The 26,116-nt window shown below is 57.7% G+C and overlaps 1 protein-coding gene across 7 annotated transcripts in view; it reads right to left on the bottom strand.

Annotated features, from left to right (window-relative positions):
- MPRIP (myosin phosphatase Rho interacting protein) overlaps positions 1-26,116 on the bottom strand; it is a 141,182-nt gene that overhangs the window by 36,766 nt on the left and 78,300 nt on the right. For 4 of the 7 annotated variants that reach the window (XM_087440263.1, XM_087440262.1, XM_087440261.1 and 1 more), the window contains 7 exons: positions 19,610-19,761; positions 14,128-14,212; positions 9,432-9,639; positions 7,778-8,291; positions 3,312-3,453; positions 2,325-2,438; positions 686-742 (listed from right to left, as the gene is read on the bottom strand). In XM_087440263.1, coding sequence (XP_087296389.1) covers positions 686-742; positions 2,325-2,438; positions 3,312-3,453; positions 7,778-8,291; positions 9,432-9,639; positions 14,128-14,212; positions 19,610-19,761 — 1,272 coding nt within the window. The remainder of the gene's footprint in view (positions 1-685; positions 743-2,324; positions 2,439-3,311; positions 3,454-7,777; positions 8,292-9,431; positions 9,640-14,127; positions 14,213-19,609; positions 19,762-26,116) is intronic. The other 3 variants (XM_087440264.1, XM_087440266.1, XM_087440265.1) reach the window with 2 other exon arrangements.

The following is a 26,116-nucleotide window of genomic DNA, read 5'->3' as shown; positions in this document are numbered from 1 at the left end:
AGGAGAGAGAAAGAGAGGACGTTTTGGCACAGTCACTCAGGAAGTAGGAAGGGGAGCTCGGGCCTCTCGGTTGGACCTATCAGGCTCCTCATCATGCCTCCTTGGAGACCTGGCCTTCCAGCCCCAAGCAAGGTCAAGGTGGGGCTGGCAGGTCCAGCTGCAAATGGCTCTTCCTGCTTGAGTCTGATGGCAAGAATGTACCACAGGGGCTCCTCCCAGGACTGTGGCTGAGATGGTGTCTTGCAGCCCTTGGCTGCATTGTATGCAAACACAGCCACCCCACAACCAGAGGCTTTCCTGTCCCTGGGAAGCCTGGGCTCTCAGGGAGCTTTTAGGAAAGATCACCAGGTGGGGAGCTGGTGCTGCAGGGCATCCCCACAGCCTGAGGCTGAGATCCCTGCTGGATGCAGGAGAGCCATCTATCACAATGGCAGCAAGTGGGCCTGGCTGGTGCCTCTCCAGAGGCCCCACCCCCCACTGCAGAACCAGGGCTGGAGGGAGGCTGCATGCCTCCACTCATCTGAGGAGATAGGGGTCTCGGCCACAATCCTGGTCCACGAGACAAGGGGGCATGCTGGGAGTGGGGGACAGAGCCAGTGCTCACACACCCACCGGGGACAAGGCCAGATGGACCTCGAACTTGCTCCCTGGCCCCTCAGGGGCCACAGCAGCTCCGCACACTCACCTGGCCATCCTCGTACTGCTTGGTCAGCCAGCCTTTCTTAAAATTCAGCAGGTCGGGCTGAGAAAGGGAGAAAAAAAGAACAGTTCAGAGGAAAGCACCGTCGTATCCCAGGCGTGGGCAAAGGGTGACTGACAGGCAGCATTTCTGTCCAGATGAAGTGGGTACTAGGAAAAGGGGTTTCTCCTCCTGCTAGACAGGCCTGCATGGCCCCCTCGCCCTGGTGGGTGCTGCCTGAAGCCACTCCATAGGCCGCACGTTTCGAGGAAGGAGACAGCAGGCTCAGCGGGCTGATGGGAAGGCAAGGGGACGGCTTCATCGCCCTGTGAGCAGCAGCAGAGGGGCTGCCCAGCGGCTCTGAGAGAAGCCCCTGCTACATCAGCAGGGACCACCCGGGAGGCAGAGGAGAATGGCCCAGACAGTCATTCAGCATTTTACATGAAGGGGAAGATCTGCAGTGATGGCTGAAAGGAGAATTTTGAAGTTCTCGCAGAACCACAGAGGACTGAGAGAGGAAGACTGAGAAGCAGAGACCATGGCTGGTATTGAGCAAGACACAGGAGCAACCCTGCCAAGACCCTCAGGCTACTTATCTATCAGGATGAATTGTAGTCTCCATTTCCCTGCAAGATGCAAAACCAGCACAGCAGACAGGAAAGCAGGGGGCGCAGGCCCAAGAGCGGGCCCTGAATGGAGCACTGTCCCTGCTGGTCCCTACTGCACCTGTGTACCCGGCCGAGGAGCAGCCTGAGAGAGTACCTTCAGGACCACCTGCAGCCACCTGGGCCTTGATTGTGTTCCACATAGGGCACCTGTAAGGCCAGTGCCTAAAGAGACGTGGATCACCCTTCCCCTCGCCTCATGTGCTCTCTGTTTTTCTAAAGCCATCTTGACCAGAAACGGGCTGTGATACCTTTTTGCATTCCAAGGACTGGGAGGGAGTTAGAGAGAACAGGTGCAAAGTGAAGTGGCAGGACAACGACCAGCGACACGTGTTCTGGGAGCCTCTGCTCCAAACCCTTGAGCAAAACCCAGACTCAAGGAAAAACCAAACCTCCTCCAGGTAAGAAAACTTCCTGTCCTTGCTCCACCGTTTCATGTCAATCTGGTTGGTGGCCCCACGCCCTGGGGGGAGAGGTGGCACCAACCCTGGGCTCCTCAGAAGACTGAGGACAAAGCAGGGAGGAGCCCCAGGCACCGTATAAGCAGCTGTCCTTCACTCCTCAGCTCCCCAAGGGAGCAATGGGCTCCATCTCACCACTCCCTACCTGCAGCCCCTTCTGCAGTTCACATAACCTGGAGCAAAGGCCTCTGCATGAACAGGACAAGTGCTCCCAGCAAGAGGGAGCTCCTGCCTCCAAAATGTCACAGAAACAAACATCCAAAACAAGAAAAGAGAGGTTCCCTGCTGAGGCCCTGATCCCTAGGAATCAGGATTCTGCTGCCTTGTCCAGGTGGCCTCCCCTACCACGGACCACAGAGCTCAGGACACAACATCTGTTTCCCACACACAGACACGAGGGCCCGTGCACAGAAGGGACAGTCAGCATGGATGCAGACACAGAAGCAGACAGTGACCCCGAGTGACAGAAGCAACAGGGGCAGTGTCTCCGGGCCTCAGTACGCAGGCGCCTGGGCTCACCGTCAGGGAGGACTCCGTGGACCTCCTGTCCAGTGACTTGGCTCTTCGGTGTGGAGACAGGGGGGAGGCCGAGGCGTCCGGGAGAGGAGCTGTGGGGGCTTCACTGGGGAGGTCCTGTGGCAGAGAGCAGCCGCCAGTCAGTACAAGCCAGTTAACTCGGCAGGAGCAGGGAGACCAGCAGCAGAGCTGTGGGAGGGGCAGGGCTGCAGGGGCCTGGTTCCCAGGCTGGGAGGGAGCGCTGTCTGGGCTCCTGTGGCAAGTCTGGGCCAGAGCGGGGACAGGAGCCTGTGTCCCGGGAGTCCTCGTACACTGCCTCCTGCGTCATGCAGCGGGTTCTGAGACACCCTGGTTGTTGGAGCAGGCTTTTCTTTCAGATGCACCACTCACTCTCTCTCCTGGGCCCAACCCTGCCCCCTAGCTTCTAGGGGCACAGAAGGAAGAGCCCCGGGTTCTGCAGCGGCGAGGAGGGAACCGCAGGAGCCCAGAGAGAAGCTGGGGAGGAAGACGAAGATCAGACACGACAGGGCCACAAGAGGAGAGAGGGCTGCCCGGGAGGAGGAAGAGGATTTCAGAAGCGGAATCTACCTTGTGGACTGAGTACAGAAACAAGAGCTATGGCTGCCACTTGAAAGAAAGAGGAAGGAAGGTGCTCAGCCTTGTGGCCAGGCCACCCCAGAGAGGAAGAGAGAGCAGCTCTAGTTAGGACTCAGCATCTAAAGCTGGTTAGAACAGCCTTTAGCAGAAACCGATGCAGTTCTGATAGAAGATGCAGAAGACAGGCCTTCCCCTCAAGAAGTTCACTGACTGGAGAAGGAGATGAGAGACACAAGCAAACAACTACAAAACAAGAGCAGGAAGCCCAGAAGTGTGTCCAGCTGTGTGTTGGGGCCTCAGAGGGAGTGTGGGGCCGTGTGTGGACCATGCCCCAGCCGGCTCCACAAGGCATTGCTTGGGCCTCAGGGCTGGCCCTGGACCCCAGATGCTCACCCGCTTCCTGGGGAACGCCCTCTTCTCACTGCGGCCCTGGCGAGTGTCGCTTGATGGCGAGGGCCCAGCTGACAAGGTAGTCTCCATGTGCTCTGCCTTCTCAATGTCTAAGGCCTCAAATTTCTCAATTACCTGGGACCTCCTGCAAGAGAGGGCACGAGACTGCTGAGGGGGAGACAGGGTCCCCCTGTAGCCCAAGGTGGGCTTGGTCTCAAGTTGCAGAGGGGCTCCTTCAGCCAACACCCCCAATGCCTGGCCCAGCCCAGCCCTCCCGGGGCCTCCCCTTCCACAGGGCATGTAGGCTGTGCACACAGCATGCTGGGCCAGTCCACCCGACACCCTTCCCAGGCTCCCTCTCCCACCAGCGTGGAGGCGGAGCTGTGCAGCGACTGGCAGCAGCTTACAGGCAAGGGCCTTCCCTTCTGCCAGGTCTGTCCCTGCCCTCTGCCCTCTGCCTCCCACACTGGAGGCCCCTGCTCGGCAATCACACAGCTCATCACCCAGCATCCTCTCCTGAGCCACAGACATGATCAAAAGGCAACCACCACCTCAGAGGAGGCTGGCCTCCATCCACATCACATTCCTCAGCAGATCACGATGCAGCCCCCACCCCAGGGCATCCAAAATTTAGCAAGAAAAAGGCCCATGAATTAACATTGTTTCTGCCAACAGTAAAAAAACAAAAATCAAAAACCAAATTAAAACAAAAACAAAGCAAGTTGATTTCGTGTGAAAGGGCCGGCGGCATCGTCAGGCCATCTACGGCTGGAGACGGAGCTGAGATGGGAGCGAAGCAGGCGGAGGAAGGGCGAGTAACGTCACACAGCGACACAGCAGGAGAAGGTGGAGAGGGGCAAGACCTGAAAGAAAATAAGGCTGGAAAATGAATAAATAGAAAAGGACCGATTTCAAAATCAAATAATGGTAAATCAAAATTATCCAAAGAATTAAAGAAACAAAAACCCAAGGTGATCACTGAGGAGGGAAGACCATCCTTGTCCCTGAGTCACAAGGTGCGGCCACGTGGCGTGTGCAAGGAGGCCATGTGGGCCCATGTGGGCTGCCACCCAGGACGCCCGGGACTTGGACATTGAACTGTCACTGGATGAGAGGCCTGTCTTCCCAGGGACACCCAGAGAAGCGCCCCAAGGTCACCTTGCAGGGGGCGGGGAGGGCGGTTTCCTTGCATTCTGGACAAGTGGAGAGTTGAGAGGAAGTAAGTGAAGGGCCTCTGAGTCCAGAAGGCTAAAATCTAACTCTACAAGGAAGAGGAGAGGAGATGGACTCAAATCCTGAGATCCCTCCAAGAGGCCAGCTTTTTCTCAGGAAGGGTTACCAATAAAAATGGAACTTTTAGGGTTTCTTCATCAAGGAATGCTTAATACCAAGGGCAGAAGTCCCGGGGCACCTGGCTCTCTGCCCCTCCTCACGCTCCCACACAAAGCGTGGCTGTTCCAGTGCCCCAAGCTCCTGCGGAGTCTCCCCCAGAGCTGGCTCCCAGGCCAGCCTGCCAGAACCAGCAGTGCAGGCGGCGGCTGAGGGAGGAGCAGGAGCGTGAGGGCGCGGGAAGCTCAGGCAGGGCAGGAGGCTCCTGCAAGTGCTCAGCCTGGCCGGGTGTGAGGTACCTCCGTGCCTGACCACTCCTGCGGGCTTTAGACAAGATTCCAGGCCCACTCACAGGCCTCAGTGCCGCCACTTGCGGAACAAGAGCCCTTCCAGCTGACCCTGGGGCCTGAAAAGCCCCAAGCAGGCTGTGAGGAGCAGCACCTGGCCAGGTCACATGCGAGCGGCATGCTGCAGGACTGCCTGGGCCGCAGAGAGAGGAGAGGAAGCGGCACCTGCTGCGGCCTCTCCACACACGGGCTCAGTGAGTCAGCCATGATTCTTTGCAAACTACGAAGTTTATAACTTGGTTTCCTTGAAGTACTGCAGGCAGGACAGCAAACGCCTCCCTGGGCTGGCTGATGTACAGAAAGGAGGCGCCTGCACCCTGCTCTGCGTCGCCTCTCCAGGGTGCCAGCCGGGGGACAGGCAGGACTGCACAGGAGCTGGCCCTGTGTCAGTCACCAACAGTTCAACAGTTCCACACTGCTCACACTCCCTGGGCAGCAGGTGGCCCCCATGCAACACTGTAAAGGCTCCGGAGAAGTCAGAGGAGCGGAGTGGGCAGCCACACAGGACTGCTCCAGGGCCACGGCTCCTCAGGAAACCAACCCTGTCGCCCCACCCCGGCTCCTGGGCAGGCCTGGCTCTGCCGCCACTCTGGGTAACTGGCCAACGTCCTGTCAATCTGGGGTTCTGCTCTTACCGGGGCACAGGAATCCAGTCAAGTACAGGGTGGGCTACTCAGGCCTCAGAAAGTGACAGCAGCCAGTTAGATGTCATCAGGGTCAGTAAGAAAGTGACGTTACAGTGTTAGGATGCAGAACTGGTGGGCTCCAGGGGGGCCAACACCAGGCGAAAACCCATCCCCATGGTGGCAAACAGCATGCGGAAAGCAAAGCCCCCGAGATGCCGCCTGCCCCAGGCACTAGACGAGAACAGGGTCCAAGCCAAGCAGGTGTGCCGAATGTTAATTCTTTGGTCTGCTGCTAAACCAGGGCATGGCTGCCCACTCAGGAGCCTCCAGGACACGCAGCCTGCTCGCCGGCCAGTGCAAAGCCTCCTCCACCCCAGCCCCCCAGCCTCCTAAATCTCTGGCAAGTGCCTTTACTTATATATTGACTCAATTGCCTAAAGGGCAGCCTTGGCCCGGTCCTGGGTGACATCATGGGAGCAGAGCCTTCCCCGTTAAGGGCCCGGCTGAGATGTGCTTCCTGGCTCTGCTACACTGAGCTGTTTCCATGAGGAGTCACCTGCTTCGGAGCCCCACCTCTACATGCAGGCACCTCTCCAGGTTACTATGGAAAGAGAAGCAGCCAAGTGCTTGGAGGCACCTTCCACGCCAACTGCCCTCTCGCTCTCCCTAGGAATTAGGAACATTCTGTTTTCTTCTCTTTTCAAGACCAACAACTCGGGGTATCTTTTCCTTATTCTGGAGGTTGACCCACAGATCCAGAGGTCCCTTCCACCTGGGACATTTGGGAGAGGGGTGAGTGTTAAGAAGAAAAGGGAACAGGAGAGAAAGGCGCTCTGCCCCCAGCCAGCCTCTCGAGGGGGAGCCCGTCACCACCCTGCCCGGTCCCCACAGCATGCCCCAACTCTGAGCTTTAGTCAGGCTTTGGTGGGGTGGGGAGGACACTCGGCGAATATTTCTGCAACTTAAGTCTGATCCTCTTTTTCAGAAAGTGAACTTCTTTGGGAACCTAATGGAAACTATGGATTTTCTTTTCCCAGAAAAATGTACATATAGACTCTCAAATCATTTTGAGGGGTTCACAGACCTCCAGCAGCCCACCCGTGGACCCGGGTGAGAATTCTGTTGTCAGGGCAAAGGCTCCATTTACAGACTCAGGGGTGGAAGCTCCTATCGGAGGGGGCACTCAGGTCCTCTGGTCCAGCCCTGGGCTTGGAAGCCTCAGAGATAGAACCAAGCTCTTTCCTCAGTTCTCCAAGTGCAGGGCCAGTGGAACCAGAGAAAGACAAGGGCAGAGCCCCCTCTCCTCAGAAGCAGTCACATTTCATGACCCAGGCCCTAGTCTCTACCTTGGGCCCATCTTCCAAACCCCATCTCTCCCCAGGAAGCTGTGGCTCTACTCAGCCTCCCCATTTCTCACTTCAGCCAAGCCTGGATTAAGACGGGCGCTGTTGGGCCCTCGGTTTCCCTGTAGCTTCCTGCGGGAGTGAGTGCTCGAGGGAGGAACCTGTGCTGCCCACCCCACCTCCCTGGGCAGGACCATCTTCCCCTACATCTCCTTGGATGCTCTTCACCTGCGCCTGGGACTGTAAGGATAAGGAGAGCTTCTGCCACCATCTGCATCTCCGGGGTCTTCCTGCCTCCATGGTCACCTCAGAGAACAGAAATGGGCCAGGAAGGAAAAGATCCAGCCACACAAGGCCCAGGCGGCTAAGAACCCCATCCAGGGGCTGTTAAGGTCCCAGTGTCAGGAGGCACTTATAGAACACAGCTAGCCCCTGGCCTAGGCCTCTGGGTGCCCAGAGATCCCACATTCTGGCTACTAGTGGCTGAGTTCTGGGACCTAAGTCCAGGATCAAGAAGGAAAGGTTCCCCATATGCTCTGAACAGAAAGGGAGAACAAGTGTGCTCCCCCAAAGAAGGCTTAGGGAATGTGTGTGTGTGTGTGTGTGGAGGGGGGGAAGGGAGAGATAATGTATAAGAAAGTGTGTGAGAGTATATGTGCGAAGAGTGTAAATGACTATCAGAATACACAAGTGTGTGAGTGTACGTGTGAGTACATGTGTAAGAGAATGTAGAGTATATGCATGAGAGACTGTGTGTAAGGGTGGGGGGAGAGTGTGCGTGCACATGTGTGTGCGAGCGTTCAGCCCTCTAATCCCCTCCTTACCTCCGCTCGTTGCCAAAGAGACGGGCCACCTCCTCCCTGCCAGGGCTCCGGGCCCGAGTCCTACGCTCCAGCCGCCTTCTCTCCACCTGGAAGGCTTCTCGGTGGCTGATCCTGATGGCCTTAGGGACGTCGGCCAGGGCGGCATACTGCCTGCTGGCTTTAAAGGCAAAAGTGCGCCCCGGTCTCTCTGCTCCCTGCCCCCCAGCGCTGCCAGAGTCCATGTGGGCAGGGGGCCGGCTGGCTGCATCCAGGGAGCCGAGGGAGCTGCTGCAGACCATTCGGCTGGGGGGTCGTGGACCTGAGGAAGGAAGGGGATGACCAAGCTCCTGGGAGGGCGGTCCGGGGCCACTATACCTGTTGTTGGGGGTGCTGGGGCTGGGAGGGGAGAGCGGTGGGGGCAGCTGCTGCTCCTCGGCCTTCGAGTCCTGTTTGGTCTTCTCCAGGGAGAAGTAGCCGCTCTCCACCCGGACTTTGCGGCCACAGTCCATGCGGTCGCTGCTCATGGTGCCCTCCTCTGGAAGAGAGAAGCAGGGGCAGGAGACACACTCAGCCTGCTACTATCTTCTGAGGATTTTTTAAAAAGCCCATGCAGATCCAAACAGGGACCAGGTCTCTACCTTCCATTATCAAAGGCCAACATGACTCAACGAGGGCAGAACCATGGGACGGGAAGGATACCTCCTTCCCACATGTGTGCCTCACCCACCTCTCCCCTAATCTGGCTACCTCTCTGTCAGGGAGCCCCTGGGCTTCTAGGCTGGGGGCTCGGCTGGGAGAGCAGGTTCCCTTCAGGAGAGATGTCCCACCAACTACTTCTTACTGAACATCAAGGAAGAAACCAATGGCCAACTAGCTGTTTAGTCTTTTTTGGGGAGGGAAGGGGCACAGGACTTGTGTAGAAACGAGAAGGGTGAATGGGTTTTAGATGTGGATGGGTGTGTGCTACCAAAAGGAGGATTGAAGTAATTTCTTCCCAGAGTTTGTGCAAATGCATTTTGGCCTGAATGAGCTGGGCCAGTCCTAATTGCCCACTTGTCTTTAATGATCTGGACAAAATATAAATGGGAAAAGCCAGCCTGTGTCCTGCAGAGCCCTCTAGAACCTGGACGAGGGAGGCAGAGACTGCCGCCCTGATTCTGCTCAGGCAACTCCAAAGTGCTAAGTGGAGAAAGCATGGTGATGCTGACTGTCTCCTGCCCAGTACCTCTTCCCCTCCTTCACCCAAGGGCCTGGGCAGGATGCAACGGTGAGGAGAAGGACATGACTGCCCTCACTACTGCTGCTCTCTCAGGTAAGTGGGCTTCCAGGGTTAACTGGGCCATGAACACAAGGCCTCCTTGTACACAGACCTCATTACGGTGTTTTGATTCTCACAACACCCGCTTGGGGCTGACAGAGCAGGTGCTGTCTTCCTCTTTACAGATGGGACTTCAGAGCTAGAGGGGCAGGGCCAGGGATCCCAGTCCCACACTAGGCCAGGCCCTGCCCAAGGCTGATGGACATAGGTGAGGGAGCCCGAAGCCCAGGGCTCACGACTGGACTCTGCAGGCCCCTGGGTCCCCGGCGCCACCTCTGTCGGGATGCAGGCCTGTTCCAGCACCGGGAGGGGGGCACCAGGACAGGTGGGCATGAGGCCAGCCTGGCCCCCACTTACCATCTTTGCTCTCCAGCCCAGGTTCCCTCAGGGCACTGGCAGGAGGCTGGCTCTGGCTGGGACTCTGAGCTGGACTCGGGCTGCTGCCATCTGGCTGGTCCTTGGCCCTCATTTCTTCCTGCCAGAGTGTAGACTTGGTGGTGGGGACTTTCTCAGCACTGGGGATGCTGCTGCTGCTGGTGACAGCCATCTTGGCTGGCCCTGGCTCCTGGGGGAGAGAGCAGTGTCTGTGTGGGCACAGGAGCACATAGCCTGAGCTAGTGCACAAGTCCTGGGTGCCTGGCTACAGAGGATACCAAGGTCAACTACACAGTATCAGGGGCTCAAAATCTGCAGAAGGGAAGGCTCTAGACATGTCCTGGTCAGAGTGGAAGCTCCTTCTGGATGGTACTGCAGCCTTTTCTCCTCTGCAGCCCCAAAGTGCTTGGTCCCACTGGCCTCAGGCCAGGTTTGGCAAATGCGTGGAGCAGAGGCTTGAGGTTTCGGCTCAGAGCCCCAACGCCAAACACATGCAAGTTCTCCCTGCCCTCAAAACCAGACCGAGCCCGGAGCAGCGAACCAGGCATTAAAGCTGAGACAACAGTGGCTGGCTCAGAGCCTGTCATTCCTAGACTTCCAGGTGCTTAGGACATAAGCAAAGGGAGATGGGATTGGGTGAGGAAAGAACACTCCACTGAGATGCGTCCCCCCTAGAGTGAACGCAAAGCATGTGCTCACACTGCACCCACACTGGGGCCAGCCCTGGCCTCACCCACCCTCTCGTTTTTGGTCCTAGGAAGCTAAAATGGAACACCCGGGGCACTATGTGAAGGAAAGAGCCGTCAGACACAAACCAAACATTCCACTCCAATCTGCACTGCCGCCCCCCCCACCCCCCACACAAGCTAGATGGAGCCTGCAGCCCAGCTGGGAATACTGTCAAGCTCCTCTCTCCCCAGGTCAGAACTGGTGCTGCTCTGTGGGAGACGCATTCATGCGGGAAGTATTCAGCCAGACAGAGGGAGTCCAACTCTGGAGCACGCAGAACCTTAACTCAACACTGCAAACCTAGAGCCTAAACAAGGGCAGAGCAGGGATCCCCAGCTGCCCCACAGTGCCAGCTCACACCCTGGGCCCAACCCCCCTCCTGGCCCAAGGTCCTGGGTGCCAGCTGCTGAGGGGGATGCCAGCAAGATGGCTTTGGGCCCTCTCAAAAGTGAGGCATGTCTCAGCTGTCTTCCCGAAAACATGAGGGATAATGCACAAATGCCCACCTCCCACTCCCATCCTGGCAGGCAAGCCTCCTTTTTAGAAACCTACCTTAATGTATCTCCGACTTGGGGCCCTTGGCAAGGGTTATAGATGGCATGTGCGTGCGTGCGTGCGTGCGTGTGTGTGTGTAAACCCAGGATAACTACCAGCTTCTTTATTAACAGCCACTGAGTGCTGGAGCCACTTTGCAAGGATTCCAGGCCTCGTGAAACAGGACAAAGCCAGGACAGCTCTTCCTACAGACCCAGGACACATCTCACTGCCCATTTGGTCAGAGCCACCAGCAGACTCGACTTCCAGACCAGAGATTCCCAAGAGCTTTGACGCACCGCGAAAGAAGTGGACTTCTTGGAACAAAAACAGCAACAGTTTCTGACAGTTTCCCGAAGGCTCCGACAACCCAAGGAGACCCGGCCCCAGGGCCACCTGTCCCTCCAGTCAGCATACCACCCTCACTCCATGCCCCAGCAGCGACACTTCCCTAAAGCAGAAGTCACTCCAGGTTCCGTGCCGTGCCCCCTCCCAACAATCTGGGGCCTTCTACTCAAAGGCCAGAAGCCAGAGACTGGGCATGGCTCTCGTGGACTCGGGGGAGCTGGGATTCCTCCTGCAGAGCGGGGCAGCGGTGACATAAAGACAGTCCTCGGTGAATACGTCCCCTCTATGGAAGGGAGGCTGGACTGAGGGTAGGCAGAGGTTGCCAGAAGGAGACAAAGAGGAAGGGGAGGCAGCTGTGCTGTAAGGGAAGTGGCCCTGGCTGCCGGTGCCCTCAGCCCACACTGTGGGTGAAGTGCTCATGGCACATGCACACCCTTCGCTGATGCTTGGGGTGACCCCAGCACTGGGAAGAGGGTGCCCTGGCAGGGATCCCCAAGAGGCAGAGAAAATTTCAGGCCCGAGATCCAAGGGGCTGTGACTGGGAGCTTGGGGAACGCATGCATTTCCCGCACCACGTGGCTACCTGGCCCTGGGCCTCCCAACCTGTCACCGCTGTGGCAGAGAGGAGTGCTGGGGCTCACGCCGACACAGACTGTGGGTGCCTGTGCACGAGGAAGGAGTGGAGGTGCCAGGTTTTCTGTGTGCTAGTCCCTGTGTGGCTGGGACAACTGCATTGCTCAGGGCTGTCAACGCTACAGTGAAGTCTGTGCTACCTATCTGGCTGCTCAGAAAGGGTTTTCCAAGCAGGGAGGAAAGAGGAAACAGGGCAGGAAGGCAGGCCCTGGCCAAGGGGGCTCTATAGCCTCCACATGCTAAGCAGACCCCCTCTCTGGAAGGGGTTTCATAGAAAGCCTTCCTGCTTCCTGGGTACAGAAACTGAGCAGGAACCCAAGGAGAAAGACGGTTCTGACCTGGAGTGGGGTGTAGCAGCCCCTCATTGGTTTGATCTGAAACTTTCCCAGGCCATGGACAAAGAGGACAAGTATGGGGTCTTGGTTTCTCACCTCTACAGGGGCCCAGAAGGCTTTAGGCTTCTCCCTCAGCTCCATCTGGGGCACTAGAACGCCTTTGGCATCGGGCTGCAGAAGGGAGGCCTGCCCAGAGCTCCCCAACTCTCCTCTGGAAAGGCCCCACATAACCCCACAAGACTGGCTCACAGCAGCGTGGCCCTGACAAAAGTTCACAGACTCCAGAAATCTGCAGCCTCAAATGTGATGCTCTGAGGAGCAAAGGGCAGAGAAAAAGAGACTTCACCAGGCTGGCTTCTGCTGGGGCTTGGGAGGGGGCTGAGTGGAGGAGGCTGGGACCCCAGGCGCCCTGGGCTCTAAGAGACCCTCAGGCAAGTGGGTGACCTCCCCACCCTGTGATCACGCAGCCCCCGCGACCAGGTGGAAAGGTGAAGCTTGGCCAAGGCTGGCAGTATTTAGGGGAGGGGATGTCACGGGGGAGGGAAGGGCCGGGGAGCAGGGACACCATCGAATCACTGGTCTGGGCCGAAGGCATCCTCTGCACATGGAGTTGCCTTATTTGGAGGCAGGAGCTCTGCTGCAGCACTGTTTCCAAGGCATCACCATGGAAACGCACAGTAACCCTAAACGCTGTTATTCTGCCTGGGATTTTTTCTCTCAAACCAGGCAGCTTTGGGGGATTTGCGTGTGTGCCTGTTGTTCCCAAGCAGGAAGTTCTACTCTCAGTCTCTGGGAACGACTCCGATTAGATTTTGCCAGGGACACTACCTTCCAGGGGATGCTGGCAGGACTCCTTGGGGAGGGTGGACGGAGGGTAGACAATGACGGTCAGCTGAGAGCAGGCCCAGGGCTGCACTCTATTAGCAGGAAGGCTGGTGCAGCAACCCAGGGCAGGCACATCCAGGGGAGCCCAAGTGGGGCGTGGAGGAGAAGTGGGACCCAGGCCAGCACACACCTCTCAGTCCTGCCCAGGCCGACCTCTACCACTCAAGTGAAGCAGAGAACACCAGGAAGGACAGCTGAGCCCTGGGCGTGGCCATGTTCTGCCACAGCTGGCTCTCTGCCAGGCTCTGGGCCTTGACAGATGCCCAAGGCACCCCAAATCTCCATCCTGCTCTCTCTCAGGGTTGTTGTGAGGCTCGATCAGGCAAGAGCACTTGGTAACAGGGAAGTCTGAGCAGAGAGGAAAGGAGTAACATTTACTGAGTGCCCACAATGGGCCCAATACTTCCTTTCATGTTCACAACAATCCTATAACTATATCAAAACAAGCCCATTTTGCAAATCAGTTCATTGAGGCTCAGAACCCCTCCCAGTGCCGTGAGCCTGTGCAGACTCACCGGGAAGAGTAGGAAGAAGAGAGTGGTCTTTGGGGAAAGACCAGACCTGGTGGGACTACCCCAGCCAAGTCCCACTCTGGTCAATTGGAAGTCAGAGCAGGGGCACAAAAAACAAGACCAGCAACAGTTTTTTCCATTTATGGTCAAAGCCCAGAGCAGGAGTGGGTCCCCTGAGAGCCCTTCACTTGGCCAGGACACTCTAGGACCCTCCCGGCCTGGCCCTCCTTCCCAGCCTGCCGTCTGCAGGGTCATCTCTGTGCGGAGCGCAGCTGGGCTGAATCCCTTCCCGGACTGTGGTGCACAAGGAGTGTGTGCGTCAGCAGCCCCTCCAGGCATGCTCTTTGCTCCCGAGAAGCTGGCAGGACAGCCAGGGAGAGGGATGCACGCTCTGCTACTGCTGCTCAGCACCTGCCCACTGGCTGGAAACCTCCTGAGGCAGCCCCAGAGCACACAAACAGGCCACCCTGTCCCTGTGGTAGGTCCTGCCCTGTGGCTTGGAGAGGAGTGGGCAGACTGTAGCCCACAGCCCATTGCAAGGACAGACGACGTGCAAGGCTCATGACCGCCTCAGCCCTGCCCTGACTCCTTCCTTCACCCCCAACTTTCAGCTGGGTCCTGAAGCCGTCTAACCTTCTGGGGCACTGTCACTTTGCCCCCAGCTCCACCAAGGGGATGCCACCTGGCCAACCCATTGCGTACCTGTGGTGTGGGGGGCTCGACTTTCCGCTTCTTCTTCTGATTCTGCTTATTGGTCCTGGGATAGACCATGAGCATCTCCAGCCACCTGGGAAGAGGAGAGAAGAGAGAACCGGGTCAGACCCCTGCCCTCAGGGACTAGGACCCCGCCTTGTTGGGTGGTCCAGGCACCAAGTCCAACACTTCCTGACTGGAGGTGCCCACCCAGTGGCCAGGCCTTCAGACCCCCAAGCAGGGCAGAGCACTGCCCAGATTAGAGCCCGCCACTGCTGGGGCAGGAAGTGCCAGCGGTGCAGCCCAGGACAACCACAGGCTCTGCTGGGACCAGGCCCGGATGCTGACCTTGCAATGACCACAGTGTAGATGGGGAGGTCCCTGTGGCTGGCCTAGGGGTGAGGCGGACTCCACCCTGGCAGAGCAGCAGGCCTGACCACAGGCCTCGAAGTGCAGGGCACGTCACTGTTTCCATTACTGACCCTATCTTTGGGGCTCAGACTCAGCTCTAAAACTGCCCTCCTGGAGCAGACTTGGCTAGCACACAGATGGGCTGCGACTGGGAGCCATTTCGGGCTATTGAGGCAGGAAACCAAGAATCATGCTACGAAAGTTCCCTATAGCGGGTCACTTTGAGGGGCTGAGCAGCTGACCTCCCAGACCCATTCACTCCCCTCTGGGCTCCACCTGCATATTGAGGGCACCGGGCACCTTGGCTTTGGGGAAGGCCCAGCAGAGCTGCTCAGGGACCCACACCAGGGCCTACACACTGGAATGTCCACTCTGGAGCAGGAGCAGGGAGGGCAGCAGAGCAGTGTGGGGAGAACAGCGGCTGGAGGCAGAGGCCTGGTGTCAGATCTGGCTCTGCTGCCCTCTAACCAGACCTTGCGTGGCTCCCAGCCCCTCTGGGCTTCAGTCTCCTCATCTCTAAAGCCAGGAGCTAGATTAGGCCATGACTTGACCACTGCTTGCCTTGCTGGAGCTTCATAACATCTGGGAGGGTTGGGGGAAGAGGAACAGGAGGAGCGGGAGGCGGGAGGGGGCGTGGTGGTGAAGGGCAGCCCCAGTGCTTTCTCCAGAGGGGAAGGTACTGCGGGAGACTCTGGTCCACTTCTTCCTAGAACACCAGGGTCCGTGTTGGGCCTGCTGGGGTCCGGTGGCAGCGGCTGAGCTGCAAGGTGAGGCGGAGTCTGCACATCTGGCACCCCGGCTGGAGGCTGCAATAACCACTAGCATCCCAAGCCTGGGGCAGGGAGATGGGCTTATGTCTTCAGCACTCGGGGGTACTTCTTTACTTTGGGGTGGAGAAGTGGGTGGGGAAGGAGGTCGGTCACAGTCAGTGGCCTTCTGGGACAGCCTCAGGAGGGTGTGCTGGTTGGGCGTGGACAGCTGGTGCCTGGGGAAGCGGGTTTGGGTGTGGGGAATCACCAGCCCAGAGCAGGTAGTTCTTGATTTCCTGAGAGAGTGAACAATCCCCTCAGGGAGAGACCTGGGGCACAGATCCTGTGGGTCACTTCTCTCTGGGCTCCAAAGCAGGAAGGAGGCCATGACTGTATCTGCAGAGCCAGCAGAGGAGCATAATCTCTGCGGGCCACACTCATGCTTGTGGGGTTAAAAGACCTACTTTCTAGCCTGGCCTGAGGGCTGACACGTCTTCTGGGCACTCCAAAGAACTGGGCCTGCAGAAGGCCCCTCGCACAGCTTTACCTAGGAGGGGAGAAGAGACTTCACCCTCCAGGGCCCCAGGGGTGCGGGGAGTGTGGTGGGGAGGTGCAGGCCCCTCAGGGTGCCCTGAGCCCTTGCACACTGGCCCAGTTGCTGCCAAGTGGAAACACTAACGAGCTGGCGAATCTGCGAGCCTTGCAGGCCAGGCCCTAAGGGAGAGGAGAGAAGACCTGCACTGCGGTCGTACTGCTGATGAGCGGAGCTTCCGAAGCTCCTGCGCCACCTGGACAAGGCCGGAGATGCAGGCAGAGCACGGGCGGGCCCACGAGGCACCCTCAGTCCCTGTGCAGTGGCGCTGTGGCTGGAGGCTGAGAGATGCTGGGCCCAAGAACAGATGACGGAACGTGGCCCCTGCACTCGAATTTCTCACGGAAGCCCAGTAGGAAGCGTCTAACATTATCCAGATGTGTGAATGTTAAAATATACCCAGGGAAGAGAGGCGAGGGGTGAACATGGACATGGACTGGTGGCAGATGTTGGCACCAGGGACGTGGTCAAGCAGCCTCCCTAACTCTGAAGGCAGAGCCAGGAAGAGTGAGAATGGGGGCCGCAGAGCTGAAAGGCAGGGGTACAGAGGAGAGGGGAAGCTCAGACCCAGCCCAGCTGGAGGGCACAGAAGAGTCCCCACTGCCAACTCCCACCTAATCCCACCTGCTCTAAAAGAGCTGTGCGAATTTGTGCCCGGAACATCCCGGAGGCACCCTCCTGGCATGAGGAACTGGGAAAGAGGGCCGGCCCGGTGGTGCAAGCAGTTAAGTGCGCACGCTCCGCTTTGGTGGCCCGGGGTTCGCAGGTTCAGATCCCGGGCGTGCACCGACGCACCGCTTGTCAAGCCAGGCTGTGGCAGTGTCCCACGTAACGTAGAGGAAGATGGGCACAGATGTTAGCCCAGGGCCAATCTTCCTCAGCAAAAAGAGGAGGATTGCATCAGATGTTAGCTCAGGGCTGATCTTCCTCACAAAAAAAAAAAAAAAGAAGGAACTGGGAAAGAGAACTGCTGACTCTCACCATGCCACTCCGGGGGAAACGCGGCTGCCTCAGGCCGTTTAGGGGTATCAGTTCAGAGAAGACCCGGAAAGAAGGCTGGATGGACTGTTCCCAACTCCTCCCTCTCTAAGTTGGCCTGGAGGAAGTGTCTGCACCTCTTTAGGGACCCGAGCGGTTAGACCTATCTCGGGGCCCCAGAATCCACAGATGAGGTTACTCGGCAAAGGAGCTGTGCCAGGCAGTGAGACCCCGGAGGCTACAAAGGAAGGGTGTCCGTCTAAGAAGCGAGAGAAGGTGGAGGCAGAAGTCTGTCCCCAAGGCATACTGCCCCACCTGATTCCCTAAAGAAGGCCAAGTGTCCCCGCTGGTGGGGAAGATGAAGAAGCCGTTTCGCTGAGAGCCCTGCCTATTGGGTAGGAACGAGAGAGGCCCAGACCCAGGAGAAGAAGAGGGGAAAGGCATCAGGTGACTTGCTCTGGCTCTGGGTATGCCACTAGGCCACTGCACGAGCCTCGCCCCTCAGGACTGCCCAGCTTACATGTGGGACCCCAAGGGCACCCTCATTAGGTACCTCAGCCTACTAACGACCTTGTCTACCCAAGCTGCATGGGAATGGCAGGCCCCGAACATGCACAAAGAAGTAACCACAGGAGAGGGGCTCAGGACAGAGCTGAGGATCCCTGGCCTGTCCCAAGCACCTGATGGTAAGACTTAGGCCACTCGCTAGAGGCATCATCAAATGCCAGACGTCGTCACTCTCTAAATGCCATGTGGCACCACTCCATCCCTGACCTGGGCCCCAGCTCACATACTCCCTACCTGCCCTGGGGACCTTGGACACCCCTTTCCCACCCCTTCTGTCACCCAGACCCCTCTCAGGACCCAGCTCCCGAGGGGAGGGCTAGATTTCCCCAAGGAATCCAGTTGGGCAGTAGAACCTCAGCCCAGGTGCGCCTGCCAGACAAGGCCGCAGCAGCAAGTGTGAACCAGGAAGTGCCAACTGTTCCATGTTGCCACTCACATCCGGAGGGTGCCCTCGGTCAGGCACCCTCATTTCTAGAGCATCAGTCTTCCAACTGTAGAATGAGGGCTCTGTAAAAGCACTTTACACTCCAAAATTGTATGGTTCTAGGATTAAGACCAGGGAGAAGTAGTCAGAGTGGTCCTCTTGTTTGCTCATAGGAGTCAGAAATGCAAACCTGCCTCTCTCCAGGGAGGAACTCAGGGCAAGCTGGCATCCCCAGTGTGGGCCACCAGGCCCCTCTGCAGCACAGCTCTGGTGTCTGCTCCACCCCCACCATGGCGTGGATTTGAACTTAGCAAAAACTGGGGACCACTTCCTCACGTGGCAGACTTGGCCAGGGCTCCAGCCAAGATACTGAAGCCCAGGCCAGTGCTCACAGAAGTCTTTTATTTATTGAAACCAAAGGGCTTCACATTCTAATTACCTCTACTCTGCGCTGCAATCATCAGCCTGGTCCCTCTAACCCCTGGATTTACTTTCTCCCAAGGCCTTCTCAGCCTTATCTGTCTCCTTCTCAGCCTTAAAGGACAGACGGATTCAGAAGGATTCTCCAAGATCTCGTGCCCCAGCTCCTGGCCAGGGGAGCTGTGCCAGGGGGCCACCCCAGGGGTGGCCCACACTGGGGATGCCAGCTTGCCCTGCGGTGCCTGCTCCCTGTGCACGGACCCAATGTGGCTGGGCCAGACAGGGCTGGTAACAGAGACCCTGGGGGCAGGGGCTCCAGGAAGGCAGACGCTTCTGCCTTCTCATGGGCTCAGGAGGCATGGAGCTTCGCCCCCTGAACTGTTGGCCATCTGGAAACCTGGGCCCCCCTTCCACTTCTCAGGGCTTCCCCTATGCCTCTGCACAGGGCATGCTCAGGAGAGTGGTGTGACCCAGACACTTTCTGTTCTTTCCACTCAGACAAAGAAGCCAGGGCGTGCAGCAGCACTTAAGTCACTCCTGTGTGCGGGCACTGGAGACAAGGAACAAGACATGGCCTCCACTCTCAAGGGCCTACCACTGGCTGAGGAAGCTGAACATGCACACAATGTCCATTTTCTGTAAGAGCCAGGTGACAGAGCGAAGTGCCTCCTGGGGGAGGGCATCCTGGAAGAGTGGACACTCAGGCTGACTCTAACAGCCTGGAGGATGGAGGGGTCATTCCAGACGGAGGGAAGGGCGGGAGTGAAGGCACAGAGGTGGGAGGCAACAGGGGGATGTGTGGCGATAAACAGCTCCATGCTGAGGGACAAAAGGGCAGTGGGGGTGGGGCTGGAGGACTGGGAAAGGGCCCCCCAAGGCCAGCCAAGGAACTTGGACTTTGCTTCCAGGTGATGGGGTTTTAGGCAGGAGGGAGGCAAGGCTGGACGTGCTTTGGGGACTGAGTCCTTTGTGGCTGAGTAATAGAAGGTTGAGGTGCAGTTAGAATAGAGGTGGGAGACCAGTGAGAAGCCTGAGGAAGGTGTGGCAGTGCTGGAACCAGGGCAGTGTCAGCAGAGGGAGGCCCCCAGTAAGCAGGACGCAAGGGGGCAGCCTTGACAAGTGTGGAGACATGGAGATGAAGCAAAGGCACGTGGAGGGTGAGAGTGGTTTCTGGCGTGGTGACCGGGCAAACGGTGGCACTGTGAATGGAGAGAGGGGACTCAGAAGAGGAGACACACTTGGGAAAGAAAATGATGGTGATTCTGCCCAATTTGTGCCAAAGGGACCTGGCTCAAGGACCCGTGGGCAGCGGGGGAGTGCCTCCTCCCGCAGTGCACAGAGCAGACTCACCCGCTGATGATCTCCTTGGTCTCTGCCCGGATGAAATGCTCCTTCTCAGGGGTCAGAATGCACAGGGAGAACTTCTGGCCCGTCCGGCCCTCCCCGTCCACCACGTCTGTGCACTGGTTCATATTGATGGTGCCCTGGGGGAGGGTTGTGGGCTGCAAAAAGAAGGGCAGGGAGTCACTCAGAGGCCAGCTCTAAGGGGGCAGAGTGAGGCAGCAGGGACTGTCCCGCATCCCCAGCCCTTTCCGACCCTCGCTGCTTCCTGACAGGCACCCAACCCTCTTGCTGCTCCATGGCACCCCCAACTACAACAGAGGCATAGGGTATGCCCCAGCCCTCACAGCCTCCCTTCCACCTACCCATCCCCAGGCAGAAGTGGTGACAGGGCTGCTCTTCGCAGAGGACATCCAGCTGGACACTCCTTACTAGCTGGGAAACAATATCCCAGCTGGTACTGGGGGAAGGGGGAGAGACAGGAAGGGGACAGCTCCGTGAGGACAGCTGGGACGACAGAGGCGGCCAAGAGCCTGGTCTCAGAGGGGTTACTGATCCAAGAGAACAGTGAGAAAAAGCTCCAGAGGAGGTGGTTTCAAAATAGCAATGTTATTTTTAGAGGCAAGGAGGGAGCCAAAGAGAAGCCACATCCTTGAAGGCAGGCTGTGGGGCTGGCAGACCGGAGCCAGCACAGCATAAATGCTTTAGAGGTAGGCCAAGCCCACTCGGGGCGGGTGACCCCCAGCACCTGCAGGACTGCCCGTAAAGAGCGCTGCACGGCTGCCCGGCCAGCGCATGAACAACAAATAGTTACTTTTTTTCTTTTTCTCACAGCAAAAGCTGTTTAGACACTGAAAATAAGCATAGAAAACCAAAAACAAGAAAAGAAAGCTTTAAGAAATTCCTACTGAGGTGAAGCGTTAGCCAAGAGGACCTTCCTGAAGATGATTCGTTAGCCCTGTATCCTCTGGCCTCTCACTCCCCCAGACGCGAGAATGCTTTTGGAGAGGAGACAGGTCGCCATGGCTGCCAGGTGAGGCACTACCTTAGCGCTCCTCTCTGGCAGCTCTCGCAGGGAGGGGAGCCTTGGCCAGGACCCCAGGCAGCTGGAGGGACAGGCTCTGACTCCCACCCCACCTCTGGGGCAGCTGCCAGCCTCCCTCTGAGTTCCCCCAAGAGGCCGGCACTTCTTGGTCCCGTTCCTAGAGAAGCAGCAGGGGGAGAAAAGGCCCACAGCAGCCAGCTGGGGGTGTCTCCCTCCTAGAGCTCTGAGAGGGGGGTCCTACCCCCACCCAGCTGCGAGCTCCCCGCTGCCAGGGCAGAGGGAAGGGGCCCGTTCTGAAGATCGGGATGCTGGGTCTGGCATGGATGCCAAGCTCAGATCAACTACTCCCCGCTATGCTTTTTCATCTGTCAAATGAAAGGAAGCAGCTCCCAGACCCCTTCAGCTGGAATGCATATGATCTTCCTGGTACTTTCCAGGCCGACCTACAAGCTCTTCTCACCCACCACCACCTCCCTCCTCATCCCCTGGAGCCTGACTGTGGAGCCAGACCAGAGAGGTGCTGGGTTCCCAGAGCCCTGGCCCCGACACGACTGCCAGCTCGCTGGTCCACAGGCGGAGGAGAGAGCAAGCTTCCCAGCTCCAAAAACGCCTTTCCTTATGGGGCCTCTGGACTCAGCCCGTCCTCCTTGGGCCCCGCTCAGAATGGAGGGGGCAGGGCAGGGGGCCGGTGTGAGCTCACACAGGGGCTTCTGACTTCAGGTAGGGAAAGAGCATGCACCCTCCTATGTATTCAAAGTGCATCCTGCTGCAGAACTGACCCCCAGGTGGGGACACGAGGAGGGGCAAGAGCCCCTCTTCTGAGGGTGGCCACACTCAGGCCAACCCCAGCACTCTCCCTGAGTGAAGCGGCCTTGTAGTATCTCTTCCAGGCACGCCTAGAGAGTCCTTGAACTGGGAAAGGGAGCCGCTACAACCAAGCAGAGCGGGCATCTTCAGGAGCAGTGGGCAAGGGAGGTGGCCTGGGACCCACCCACCTGTCCCCTGGCTGAGGAGGCCCACATCACCTGGGGCCTGGCTCCCCCTCCCCAGATGAGTGCTGTTCCCACAGCCGCAGGACACACCTTCCAACCCAGGGCAAGACCTGCACAGTCCTTCTAGCCTTCCCAACCTCCTCGTTCCAGCTCCTGCCCCTCCACTCTTCAGAAGTTCTAATCCTAGGCCTTCTCTGGCATCAGACGCTGCCCTGTCTGAATCCTCTTTGGGCACGAGAGGTGACCACTGCCTTCTTGGGACTCAGACTCCCCCAGGCAGAAGCACATGCTCCCTTGGCCCCAACAAGGCCACGGTTTCCCAGAGGCAGGTCCTCATGTCTGTGACACCAGGACACTAATGCCGTGGACCACTGTGAGGATTAAGGCCATGAGCTGCGAAGTCTGGGCAACCTAATGGACTCATTTCCAGAGTGAGCCAGGAGCGGGATCACAGAGTGAGGAGAGGGGACTGCAGAGGGGCTTTCCCACGGCAACATCTCCTCCTCGTCCTTGAGGCCCACCCCAACCCTGGGGCCCATGGTCTCACGATGCTTCCTGCAGACGCCCACCTCTGACACACAAATGCCCGGATTTGATCAGTTACCTGTGCGATGGCGCCAATACCTTATAAACTGTAACACATACGTAATACACACACAGGTAAGTTAAGTAGGGACAATAAAACACATCAACAGAAATTCTAATATTTTCTTTGCCCTGGATCACCTAATGGGCCCTCTGGAAGCACAACTCCTCTTTAGAGACTACCATCCCAAGGCTCGGGGTCGCAACACTGCTCACCGTCCCCTCCTGCACAGTAATTGTGTTCGCTGGGCACATGGCCACCAGCTACAGATGAGATTTCCCAGCCGGCCCTGCAGCTGGACATGGTCAGGGGAGTCAGTCACCAACCACACTCTAAGGTTTCCAACAACCTCTCTGGGCCTCAGTCTCCTTGTGTGCAAAACGAGGCCTTGACCTTCTTCCAGAAGAGCTTTCAGAAGTGTCGATAAAAGGCAAAGACGTAACAAGCTAGGGCTGACTTACTACCATGTGTCAGGTCTCAGCAGGTCTGCCTCTCACGCCTCCTTAAACACCACTGACTGTGGGGCAGGCCTCACCTAAGCCTAGCACACATGCAGAAACGGGAGCAGAGAACAAGCAGTGGTCACAACACAAGGCAAAATGCAACACTGGGCCCGGTCCGCGCTGACAAGTGCCCTGAAAACAGCCCCTCCACGAGGAGGCCCCGCCACCACCAGAGCTAGTAGCGGCACGTGCTGCGACGCCGCTCTTTGCCCTGTGCTTACTGAATGCCCTGGTCCCACACGTTCTCTCACCAACCACTCCCACCACCCTCTGAGGCCGGCAATACCATCACGTTGTCTGCTCCTTCATTACTCTGCATTCAGTGACATCTCCTGCACTCACAAGAGCTCAGGTGGATGCAACCACAGCCTCCAGCCTCCAGGCCTAGTCCAGCCCTCTCAATGCTGTCCAGGAGCAGGCCACACCCATGCGCCTTCTCAGCACGCTGAGGAGGGAAGAGAACATACTCCTTAACGTCCCATTTCCTAGCGAGGCTGCACCTTGTGCTGGGAGAGCAAGGGCAAATAGCGAGGCTGGAGCCCAAATGCAGCCAGAGGGAACCCTCACCCCTAACGCTGTCAGCAGAGAAGCCAGCTCATCTGACGAGCTCCCTGCCCTGATTCTGCACCTCTAGGGGTCTGGAATCCAGGCTTCCTACGAGGCTCAGCGTCACCTAGTTTTGCTCGTTTCATTTTCCAAAAAAGGGATGGCTGTCTGCAGGCCATCTGACTCTGCTACGTTGCCAAGTTAGGAGTTCAGTCGTCAGCTGGCACTGTCACCGGATGGCCCTCCAGCCATCTGGGGGCCTCTGGTCCTCTTCTGGTCTCCACACCGCACTAGCTAAGATGGCAGAGCTGTTAGAGAGCTGAAGACTGTTTTAAGCATGAGGTGACCAAACAAGAGGGCAAAAGACAAGGGCCTCTCTCCAGGGACGCGAACACATCCGGCAGAGAACCCCGTCTTCCTCCCTTGTACTGCCCACCAACCCACCAGAGGCCAAAGGAACTTGCGCCCTCTGTAGCCAGGGCACCTGTCAGAGGCCCACTTAGGAAGATCCTACTACAGCAGCCTCACTATCGAGGACCCGCCACCCCACCACTGGCCCAAGCAGGTGTCCTTTAGATAAAACAGGCCTCTTCCATTTCTTGTTGGATCCTGGGAGTTTGGGAAGGTGGGCTTTTAAGAGCCAGACAGAAAGAATATGAAAGTAGGACGGAAATACAGAGAGGAGCTATGGACAGGGAGCCCTCTCGTCCAGGCAACTGTGCTTACTGAACCAGAGGCAGGGTGGTTGAGTGGAATGGGGACAGTCCATTCCATCCCCCAATCCCTCATTCAGATAAGAAAACAGAGACCCACAGAAACAAAGGCTTTCCCCCCAGGGCAAAGACGTGCTCACAAAATCTCAAGGTCAGAGAGTGCCTTTCAAGGTGAAGCCCAACCCCTCCACTGAGGTCCTGCAACAGTTCCTGTATTTCTCAACCTCATCTGACCGCGACTGACAGAGAACAAGGCATTTCACATTGGGACAATCACACGTATGTGCACACACACATACGGGAAATTATGGAACAACACTTTTACCACATGCACTGAGTTCTGTATGACTGTTTTGTCATACTCACTGTGACCTACTCATGGAGCAGAAAAGCGCTCCACTGAGGACAGTGGTCAGCCAGCACATCCACACACTGCCAGGAGCAGGGGCTCAGTGTACTCCAGGCAGGGCATGAAGAAGAATCTACCCGTTAGGAGGAGCCACCACAGCAGGAATACAAATCATTTCCTGGGCCACACAGAGCTCCAAATAAGTAGTTACAAGTACCGACTCATTCATCCTGACGACTGCCTCAGGCGGCAGCACCATTACAGACCCAATTTACAGCTGTGCAAGTGGGGTCTCAGAGTGGTGACGGGACTTGGACTCCCCTGGGCCACCTGCAACAAGTCTGGGCGCTCCTTGGTGTCTTTTCTCCCTGGTCTTTGCAACTGTTTTGCACCAAGTCATGTCCAGAACCTAGCAGAACCTGTCGGTGGGCCATGAGGCTTGACCCAATAGGGGGCTTGCTGAGCCTGCCCTGCTCACAATGGGATCAGACAGGGCCTGGGCAGGAACATGACCTCCCCTGTCCTCCCCAAAGGGGACGGCAATGGGACCCAAGAGCTCCCTGAAGAGGCTGGAGGCTTATTTAGTCAGGCCACTTGAGCCGCGCCTAAGAAGAGGCCTCGTCCTTTCTTTGGGATTGAGGAGGTTGGATCTGAGCTCTCTACGGAAGGAAGGTGGCCCTTGGGGAGCACCTGCTCAGTACTGCACCCCATCACAGGCACCCCTGGAACCCCACGCCCTGGTCAGGCTCATAGAGATCATCTCCCGGCTCTTCCCGCTACTGCCCAGCTGCTCACAGAGCCCCGAGTCTAACGAATCATGAGTCCCTCTCTCAAGAGTCAGTGCTGCTGACCAGCCCAAATGCCACCCAGGTATAGAACGGGTCACCTGACTCGCCCTCCAAGGCCACAGTCCTCCCCAGTGAGCAGCACTCTTCTGACGGTATCCCCACAGCCCAAATCCTCGGAGGAAAGTGGAAAAACCCATGGAAAAGGGATCTTAAGACATACCCACGAGATCATGATCCCGCCCAGACCCTGAGTGAGCAAAGCCCCTGCCGGGGCCCTCTGACAGCTCAAAGCAGCCTCCTGCCAACCTCAGCCAGGGGCCCTGGGGCAGCTGAGATGGACAAGGGGCCACAGGAGGTGCCCACCGGGCAGAACTTCCTTACTCCCATTGCTCGCATGGCAAGAAGCCATCAAAGCCCTCTGTCCAGTCGGCCTCCCGCGTGTTCTACAATCCTCGAGGTTTATGGGGCAGCTGCACAACCATCTTCCACACTGGAGCCACCAGCTGCACAGAGCAGCCGCGAGGCTGAGACGTCCTGTTGTCCTGTTACAAGTCCTCGGGTGTCAGGGCTGTTTCCTCGATTTCACACGGCCTCCTCGGAGGGAGCTGTGATTCTGCACTGTCCTTGCTCTTTAGGTCTCCAACACGAAACTTACCTGCTACAACTCAGCTGCCCCCGAAGGACGCCTGGAGTGCGGAATCCGTCACCTGGGAGCCCATCACCCCAGGACAGGAGGGAGGGCAGGATCCAAAGACAACTGTGCTCCCAGTCCCTTGTCCCCCGCAGAGGGTCAAAGATCTAATGTAGACTCCGGGCTGTACGTGTCCAGAACCCACTAGCCAAGAACAGCCCACTCTGAGAACAGAATCCTAGCTCTGCCACTTGCCACCTCTGTAATCTTGGGCTAGTTACAAATTGTGAGCCTCAGTTTCCACAAGTGTGCAATGGGGGTAAAAATATCCCTCTCTTCAAATGGAAAATGGAGCAGCTGCTG

Source organism: Ceratotherium simum, chromosome 16 (genome assembly GCF_057802395.1).
Source record: "Ceratotherium simum simum isolate JZ-2026a chromosome 16, ASM5780239v1, whole genome shotgun sequence".
Classification (NCBI taxonomy): Eukaryota; Metazoa; Chordata; class Mammalia; order Perissodactyla; family Rhinocerotidae; genus Ceratotherium; species Ceratotherium simum.
The sequence above is the reverse complement of the archived record's forward strand: the minus strand, read 5'-3'. Positions and strand labels throughout refer to the sequence as shown.